At 33.3% G+C, this 10,811-nt stretch overlaps 1 protein-coding gene across 1 annotated transcript; it reads right to left on the minus strand.

The window, feature by feature from the left end:
* Positions 1-6,170: 6,170 nt before the first annotated feature.
* On the minus strand, positions 6,171-7,911 carry LOC104822107 (transcription factor PRE6-like). The gene is made up of 2 exons (XM_010553221.2): positions 7,446-7,911; positions 6,171-6,601 (listed from the first exon to the last, which is right to left on the minus strand). Exons 1-2 carry the CDS (start codon positions 7,572-7,574, stop codon positions 6,446-6,448), a joined length of 285 nt encoding a protein of 94 aa, XP_010551523.1. The 5' UTR covers positions 7,575-7,911; the 3' UTR covers positions 6,171-6,445.
* Positions 7,912-10,811: the final 2,900 nt, after the last annotated feature.

Below are 10,811 nucleotides of genomic sequence, written 5' to 3' on the forward strand. Positions count from 1 at the left end.
CAAACCGGTTTGGACCGGGAGGGGGAATCTACAGAGGAATGGGGACAATTGAGGGGGGAGGGTGCAGGGGGGTTTGCTACCTAACCCACCAACACACATCGTGCTTTCCGACGAACCTCCTCTTCCTTTCCCCATCCTTTTTTTTTTAAATCTCTGCAACTTCTCAGTTTTGTGACCTACTTACTTTTTTTTTCTAATTTCACCCCACTCTTTTGTATAATCTCCTATTTACCCCATAGCTTGTGACTATTAGGGTTGGTGTTTCGGGATTCAGTTCGGGTTCGGATCTAAAATGGTTCGGTTCATTTCTTTCGGTTTTACAAAAATATATATTATTCGGTTATTATATCATATCCGGTCCAATCCGGTTTCGGTTTTTATTAAAAAAAATAATTCTTAAGAAATTTTTGGTTTTTCAGGTTTTTTTAATATTTGGTTTGGTTCGGTTTTGAAAATTTTAGTCTTCTAAAAACTTAATTTTCGAAAATTTTGGACGGTTTGGTTCGAGAAAAATACCGCATTTTTTGGTTCGATACGGTTCAGTTCCTTAGAACCATACCGAAATGACCGCATATCTTATGTATATGTATTGGCCTTGTAAATCCTTGAAAGTTGCATGCATGCTCGTGTATATATATTGATCATTTGGAAGCCGTCTTTTAATTACCGTTTAAATCTATCTGAACTTATATATACTTATCCATTCAAAAGTTCCCATTTTTTTAAAGTTTGCGTCTATATGATAGATACATGTGACAAAATTTCACAAACTTTTGTGTATATATGTGTTTGGAATATAGAATACCGTACGTGGAAAATGAGAAATAGTGACATGCGTCATATATATGGACAATCACAAATACGAGCAAAATGACAAATTTGTCATTAAATGAATATATATCTAAAAAAACATATCTTCTAAGCAAGATGACAATGGCAAATATAACTCCAATGGTAATTTTTTTTACTGTTTTGCCATGTACTGTCAATCCAAATATGTATAGAATATATATGTCAATACTCACATAGACACATATACGTAGACACGCATTAATTCACATATACACATGTACGTACGTATAGAGTGGTGGGGTATTTTAGGTTAAGGGAAAAAACCAAACAAAACCACTGTTCAATTAACCCCACAAAAGAGCTGTCCCCTCTTATTATTGTCCCTACGTCGTTCTTCATTTCAATATTATTCCTTTTTCTTAAAATTTCCCCAACATCCCATATACTTTTGTGCCCATTATTGTTCGGAATTCCATCTATCTTCTTCCTTACTCAACACACCATTCATCATATCCCAAAAACACGATCGATCGATCGATAACGGACATGGACCCATGATCACTCTTCAATCGTGTCGTGCATCCTGTTTTTAGATGTTTTAATCGTCGATTTCTGCCGATTATAAGATGTAATTCGACTATAGAATATATGATAACGATGCCATTATCATCTCATTGTTACACAAACTATAGTATATTATTTGTTTTGTTAGGAAGATCTACACATCTTAGGTTGATAAAAATGTGGAAAATAGGTATGGTGGCGCTTTTTGGCTGATCATCCCACCTTGGGTATATATGTTTCAATAAATGATCGTCATATTATTTTTATATATATATATATATATATATATATATATATGATATGCGTGTGCGTGGATGTAAGTATATTATTCACGTATGTAATGATAATCTCTTTTTTGGTCCGTCGTTGTTAACTATTTCGCAGGAAAGAGGTCTGCATGGATTCTGACATCTACAGTAAAAAAAAAGCGCAGTCGGTAAATATTGCGTTGACAGGAAGATCGTACACTATGCATGCGGTATTTACGAGTCATCCACAGTATTTGCAAAGAAACCTCACGATCATGATTGATGTATCCTAGAATGCAATAATATTATCCATAGGAAAATCATATTTACCATGAAATTAAAAAGAAGTCGTTAATCCATAATCCATGTTATATATGGGACGAAAAAACTTGTTCGAATATATTTCATATATATATATATATATATATATGAATTTGAACTCTTCGTCGGGTCACAATATCGACAGAAACACTGAAATTTTGGGATGGTGACGCTATTTAAATTTGGACCCACTTGGAATCTTTTATAAAAATGGCGCAGAACTCAAAGCAACATCGACAGGACATTTACTTTTGTTTTTTCAACTTAAAAAGAAAAAACTTAACAGAAAGTTGCGAGAAAGATGTTTTGAATAAACAAAATTTTATATCATTTCCATTAAAAAAAAATTTAAAAGAATATTTCGTGTTTGCATCTTCTCGACGCTGCAGACATATAAACCCACTTGATTTAAAGATTCAGAAAAATGAAATAACTATAATCGATAATATCATTTCCATTAATGCTCTAGGGCAACTGCTCAGAGTACGTGAGTGACGGTAGGGAAGACGAAAGGAAAAGGCATGTAAACATTTTCAAGCTTTTTATGCCACTTTTTATTAAATTTATTTATATAATTATTTCATAAAAAATATTTACTTTCTAACTTTTTAATGTATGTGCATAATATTTTTTGTAAAAATGTTGTATCCAATGTCTGCAATTGCTTTTTAATATACATCATCTATCACCGCAAGAACAATAAGGAAGTCGAGAAATATCAGGAATTATGAAAAAAAATTCAATCCAAATAGAAAATACATCAATATTTAAACTCAATATGAAATGAAACTCTTCATAATTTTCAATAACAAATCATCGTCCAATTGAAACCGAGTCAAGAATCGAGGACATGACCAAAAAAGTTTACTGAGTCTACTTCGCGAGTCACTCAACTGGTTTATTACGGGTTCCGGTTTCACCGAGTCACTCGTGTTTTCCACGGCCATCATCACGATGATCATATTCTTTTGAAGTCCTTTTATAATTTCTAAATTTGAAAAAACCCATCATACTTCTTCAAATTACATTTAAACCCCCGATCTTTCCGAGTCTGACAAAAGGCTTGAACACGTGCAAAGGAAAGATGGGATCCGGGTTGAAGATCCGAGTCAGGACCCGGGTTCAACTCGGTTGTTGGGCTAAGCCTGAAAAGCCCATAAATCCCTAAAAGATTTAGGACAGCCTCATCACCCCTCTGCCCTTTCGACCGTTATCAAAAAATTCAAATCTCTCTCCCCCTCCCCCTCTGGGAGATATCGGTCGGCCATGACGGCGGAGAAGCGGTGGAAGGAGGCCGAGAATGATCTTCAGGTGATTGTACGTCATCGAACATTTCGTTACTAGTTTTTCATTAATTTCCAGGGTAAGATCGCTAGATTTTCTTATTCTGTTGCGATCTTCGACGTTTGGATCGCGTTACAATTTGATTTGCTCCTCCGCTTGGTGTTTGGTGCTGTTGTTGTTGTAGAACACACCTATAAGAATGTGCGAATGCCAGGATGCGTTCGGTTGAATGGGCCAACTGTTGGGACGCACGTTTGATAATGGGCCTAATATGGGCCCAAAGCTTACGAAAATGAGCGTACTTTTACATAATGGGTGGGTCGAGCTTTTTCGAAAAATGGGCATACAGTTGGACTCAACTTGTTGGTAATGGGCCTGATGTTTAAAAAATTGTGTTAACTTTTTCCCCGAGGGCTTCAGAAAATGGGCCTTTATAAGAATAAACGAAGCCGAGGTATGGGCCGAGACTGCACGTCTAATTGGGCCTAGTACCTTGTGGTATTGCGTTCTGTTTGGGCCAGAGTGTAGAGCCAGCTGTCCGTACTTGCTGGGAAACCTCAGAAGAGGCGTAGTCGATGGGCTCCTCACTGGGGCCTACTAGGGGAATAATGAGGCCCACGTTTGAGGGTTAGTTGGCATTGCATTATTGACCACGCTCCCGATGGCTAATTTGTCGTCCGATGACGTGGGTGTGGGTGTTTCACGTCAAAACTCGACTCAGGCACGTCCACGGTCCACTGTGGTTGGACGTACTCCATTGATAGATGCAATGCCGGGGTTGATACAACCCACTTGAACCCGATTCTCCCTCGGATCTTCGACCCGCTTCCGATTTACACGTGTCCACCTAAAAATGTTAATATAATATTGGAAAACGTGGAGAATTTCAGTTTCTATAGTGTTTGAATATTAGATTGGATTTATATATTCTTATCATTTTGATAAAAATTAGGAATTGTATCAAGAGGAAACTAAGATGTATATTTAAATTCATTTGGGACTTTATTCCGAAAATCTTGACATATAAAAATAAAAAAACCATCATACTTTAAAACATTATATTTACATCTCATAAGGCTGTTAAAAATTTCATAATATTTATACTTTTTTGGATGGTGTAAAATTTATAATTCTTTTAACGACAAATAAAGGAAACATTTTCGAAGAATATAATGTTGTTATCATCATGCCCGTCGGCGTAAAATCGCGTCTTTAGAACGCGATAAAAAAAACGGCTGAAAATCGCGTTATGTATCATCGCACGGCTCTGGATCCTGCTGCTTTAATACGGAGGTTCAACTTATAAATTAAGCCGAAATGATTCGGTCCTAATTCAATTATCTCTTTGTTACAAAAGCATTTGGTCTATTTTGTTTCTTTTTAACCAATATTCTAACTCTTTTTATTACGATTTATTTGTTAAAAAGTACAAAACATTGTTCAACTTTTATAAATCAATGGTTTCAAAATCGGTCACATTTAACCTAAAATACTATAGATAATTTAACATCTTTGGCTCTCAATGAAGAGTTTGAATCTTCTCCTGATGACGGATTAACTCTTGAGATCAATCACTTACGTTTTCGTGCGTTAATCTATGGACAAATAGGGATTGATCTGAATATGCAAAGTTTAAGATATCGATTCATAATTGAATGTATATCTTATGATAATATATATATATATATATATATATATATATCACATTTATAACATATCAATCATTATAACCCACCCAGCTAGCATGGGCAAATGGCAGCATATTGGCTAAAATGGTTTTCACGTGAAGCGTTCGATTCCTGCAGCTGGGGAGGGGAAATTCCCAAAGAGAATGTCACCCGGCCGGCCACAGGTCCGGAGGTGGAAGTAGGTTGGACCGAAGGTCCAGGTCATAGTCGTCTATTAACATGTTCAAAAGGTGTGATGGAACAGGGCCTCTAAATTTATGGGACCCCTTATTAATTATTAATTATTAATAATAGAAAATAATTAAAATTAATTATAAACTGTAACAACTTTTGTTATTATTAATTATCTTTATTATTATTAAATAAATTAAAATATTTATTTTTAACAGCTAAAACCAAAATATATTATAATTGTTATAAAAAGACATTTATTAGAACTGATTGTTTCTATAAAATATATTAAAAACATTTATTAAAACTAATTAAAATATATTATAGCAATTCATTGGTATATTATGTTAAATTAAATATATTTATATCATTTTTAAATGTTTTTGGAAATAATACAATTTTTAATTTTTTTATTTTATTTAAAATTATTATTTTTAAATTTATTAATTTATATAAATTTAAAATATGTACAGGACCCCAAAAATTTGTGAGATCGCATGGGACTCCAGGTGAACCATCATAGTTAACAAAATAAAAATGATTATAACCCTACAGCAACCCTATAGTTTGTAATCTAAAGATACAAAATATTGATGAATAGATGTTCATCAAAATGAGTGATATATATTGTAGAAAATATCAGTACGATTCTGATTACAAAAGATTGTTTATTACGGAACTACTCTCGTAAATTCGGTTTATATTCTGTTCGGTTATACACGCGAAGCTACAGTAAATAATATCTTGTACTATGATGTCTTGTTAGTTGTTACACAATATACGACAAAATCGGCGCATTAATGATCACATGCAGCACCATTTCATGAGAAGTGACAAGATCATCGATCGTAGATAAGATTAAAAATTAGATAATCCAAGCTACTTGGCCTCGTGAATCTCGAGTTCGTAGTTGTACAATTCAAATCCGATCAGAACTTCTCCATGTTTGCATGCATATAACTTGACCGGACTATATTAACTTGCGTATCATATATATATTATATACACAATTTTAAAAAATATATAATTGAAAATACAATAAAAGGTTACTAGCAGTTTAAATTAATTTCATCGTTAAAAAGCGGAGTTAAAGGAACTGTCATTGATTATAAAATGATATTAGAAAAAGATCGCATTACACACAGCTTAGTATAGAGCCATGTCTGGATCCCTCGCATACGATTACGATACGTACAACGATACATACATATACATAATATTACATGGTTTGGCCTACGATATGACCAAAACCCTAGCGCTATATATATATATATATATATATATATATATATGGAATAATACGTATGTAGAGGACCAGATACAAGTACGTACGTAGACAAATTTTAGATCGAGAATGGAGAAATATTTAAGATTAATTTAAAAATTAAGTAAGTTCCTAATGATCGCTGCCTCGGGGCTGTTATCGTCCGTCGAGGCCAAGAGTTCGGAGAGACGTTCGCTGAGGCCGTCAACTTCTTTGTGCAGATTCTTGATGTATTCGCAAGTCTCTTGCAGCACCCTTGAAGCTGAAACCTGCAAAAAAAAAATTAATTTTAATTTATGCTAATTATTTCACTAGACTGAACTAATCCAACGGGTTTAATATATGAGCCGGGTCATACGTTATATATGGGATATATATACACACACACAATTTCATATAAACATGGCGTAATGTACCATCTCCATGTGTATATATATATATATATATATATATATATATTCAAGAAATGTTTTGCATCATAAAATAGTCACGTGGAGGTTAGTATGAACCGAAGCATGACTTGTTCTATATCACATTATATGTGTTGTGTGTGCAACCGTCATAAACCGGAAGCAATTGATAATATTGTTTTTTTAGCGGTTATAGTATACGTATACGTATATGAGTTAGCACCGGACATGATTTAATGTACGTCGTAGTAGGAAGGGAACAAATGGAGCCCCACGCCACCAACTTGTGAATTAAATGCAACGAGTAATAAAAAAGATATGATATATATATATATATATGCATATATTTTTTATATACACAAGGTTGTGGATGAATGTTACTTTATCTATGAAAGTTAAACCAAGGCCACATGCACACGCTACAGCGATTCACCATGCACATATATGGTGAGAAATAAATGCTACTTTCTGCGGCCAGGTGTGGGCATGCATACGCACAAGCATGAAAACAGAAACAACGACACCACGCATATACATATTATATATATATATATATGTATGTATATGTATCGATTATAACGATGGTCAAAGAAATGTGAATAAATGAAATAAATAAAAACATAAACATAAAAAAGAAAGAAAGTGTATATATATATACATATGTTGTTATAAATTATGTTGTGCATGTAATGTATAAAGGTACCTTGTCAGAGCGTCTGCGACGAAGCTCGGGAATGAGGCGTTGGAGCTTAGAGACAAGATCGGCAATTTGGTCCTCAGAGATTCTGGAGCTCCCAGGCTGCCTTGACGAACGTGATCTCCTACTAGACATCTCTTTGAGTTACACTTTTTCTACAATTTTTAATATCACTAGAGAGAGAGAGAGAGAGAGAGAGAGAGAGAGAGAGAGAGAGAGAGAGTCTTGTTGCAGGTCGAATACTGATTGGTCGGCAATGATCAAATATATAGGAAATGGAGGAAGGATAAGTATTTAATGTCTCAGAAGGAGAGAGAGAGAGAGAGAGATAGAGATGGAGAGATGGGAGAGAAAGAGAGAGCAGCATGAAGAGGGAGGATGGATATGGCTCTCATTTTATACCGAAAAGAGAGAGAGAGAGAGAGAGAGAGGGGTGTGAAGGGAGAAAACAGTATTGGAAAGAAGAACGAGAGACAGGTGCATGGAGGGAGGGTGTGGGTACGTAATGTTTCTTTAATCAAAAGGGGCATCTGAGCTTTCACCGATTTATTATGCTGTTTTCGGTTGTATCCATTATGAAGATAGTACTGTTTTTATTTTGGGTATGATTCTAAAAAAACTTTCTCCCGAAAGGAACGTTTGATTGCAACATGCACCCTCCAATTAATATCTTCCATTCGATAACTCATTTTATTTAAACCCATGATTCTAACACATGCATGCATGTATTATATACATCCATAACAAATTTTCAGCCTTCTTCCATAACAATTTTTTTTCTTTAAACCTCTAACGAAACAGAAACAATAACAAGATTAGTTTATATCTATAGATATATATATAAAATTAATGGGTTAACAGATATATATATATGGAAAATTATTATATATATATTGTGAAATGAGAATGTGACCATATTATAGAAAGGGCCATACTGTGAGTGTCCCCCAAGCTAAGAGATCAAATGGGTTAATGCAAATTTGGAGTTTATCGCCAAACTAAAATGGCCCTCCTTTGCCTTCTCCGTGTCAGCCTCACCATTGCATGCCCATGTTATATGTATTGCTTCACTGTCCCTTATTTTAATCCCTTTCATTTCTTTATTTATCAATATATATATATATATACGTGTATATCTAAAATATGTAAACGTATATCTTGGAACATGAAGACATTTTCTTTTCAGATTATATATATGGATGTAAACCCCAGACTATATTTGAGTATTATGTACTGTAGGTGTCTGGCATAAATGAACTATAATATATTTTAAAGGCAAACTCAGATTTGGTACATGCAATGTGCAATCCATGTCGAATTTGAAAGTTTAATTGAACCAAAATTGATAATTATTTGGGACTTTTTTTTTCCTTACAAGGGATGCATGCGTTAGAAGGGGAAAATGTTGACTTTGTAGAATGAAGTTGTTAATTAGAAAAATAATAAAAAGGGAGATATGTTAAGATATAACCATAAAAAACGTGTTAAAAACGTGTCTATAATTTTTCTAAATAAAATTGATGTTTTAATAACCAATATAATTCACATACCCCCCCACCACCCCCTTTAAAAAATCTTATTGAATTCACACGAATCACTTCTACATTGTCAATTTGTCACAGATTTGTATGGTAAGAAACAAAAGCGAGAAAATTGTTTTCAATATCTATTTTATAAATTCGAAATATCGGAGCTATTCGAATAATTTTGGTTTTAAAAAAAAAAAGAAGCAAAAAGTTTAATCTCATTTATGCATCGATAAATAATAACATGAAACATTTACGTTCAATAATAAGTTGTTAGGGGTTCGAATTCTATATTGAGAATAGAACAATTCTTTAGTTCACTTTTTTACCGTTTAGTGCGTTGATTCACGAAGAAACGATAATTAGTTTGAATGTGAAAGATTTAAAAGTGTCTGACTAATAATTAAATGTCATTTATAGACTCCGAGATTTATTAAAAATAATAATAATGTCAAACAAGTGATTTCTTTGTTAAGGAAAACAAGTAATTCGATTAGTTCAACTCTCCCATTATGGTACTTTGGAGTACGCATGTTAAATTAAGCCGCTATATCTGACTCGGATATTTGTGAGAAATAAAAAAAAAAATATTGGGAAAAAAAAACGTTTAGTCCTCGTGTCTTTATTTAAGTACATATGTGAAATTCGAAAAGATAAGATAGGCATAACGTGAGGATAACTATAACTATATGATCCATTTATTAATTTTTCGTTTTTGGCTAACCCTAAACCGACCAAAACTAAATTATGATTACAAAAAAGCTTATCGCATAACAAGAAGATACAAAATTAACGATATTAATTTCAAAATGGTTTTAAATAGGTAATTAAAACGTTCGAGGAGCCAAACATTGTTGACTGTCAAAGACAAATAACGATAAAACCAACCCATCCCCGATACCAACGTCAATTTTAAAACGACAAGACATGTGTTGTCACGTAATCCCTGTTTTTTCTTTATTTTTTTTATGTTTATTAAATATAATTAATACGTACGTTCATACACACATATACATACGTGTCTTTATATATATATATATATGTGTGTGTCTGTTTCTAATTACTTGTGCTAGTGCCAGGACGACGTGACCCAGAGATTCTTAGATTTTTGTTAAATAAAAAATGTTATAGTAGTTCGGGCCATGCAGAGAATCTCCCGTGATCATGTTTTAATAATCCGTTAATTGATCCATTAATCTGTAAGCTTCTGCATATTATATAAATTTGTACGTATATTCGTGTGAAGCGTGTTGTAAGCTTTTTGATTTGGCTGTTCAGAGATCTCAAGATCGCATCCGATTGTGTTCATTTAATTAATTATTTATTTATGGAATCGAATTGATGTGGATTTTATTTGTTTGATTAAGCATATAATTGATCTCTAATTAGTTGAGATTTGTTTCGGCACCAACCACATCAGCACAAATCATATACATATGGAGAAAAAAGAGATTCTAAATTATATACCTAAGTGTCTCCTCATTATTAGATTGATGAAGTCAGTCACATCTAACGTTCAACTTTATAGTGTAATCAGATCGTGTTATATTTATTTATTAACATGTTACGAATAAAAAAAAACGTAGAATTAATATGTTTCAAAAATCATAATCATTGCAAAAGACCATATCAAATCATCAGTTCCATGTAGCTTGGGACTTATAAAGAATACACATTTAACGAAACCCTAAATGACGTTCAAACACCATGTCGGCCAAATCTTATTAAAAAACGAAATCCTAAATGACCATAACAGTAAAAATAACCCTTTTTTTAAACTATATACAAACAAACAAGTGGTGCGGATCTTGAAGCTTTAGAAATCTGTTCCTTTTTTTTATACTAA

This window comes from Tarenaya hassleriana, unplaced genomic scaffold, assembly GCF_000463585.1.
Source record: "Tarenaya hassleriana unplaced genomic scaffold, ASM46358v1 Cleome35, whole genome shotgun sequence".
NCBI lineage: Eukaryota > Viridiplantae > Streptophyta > Magnoliopsida > Brassicales > Cleomaceae > Tarenaya > Tarenaya hassleriana.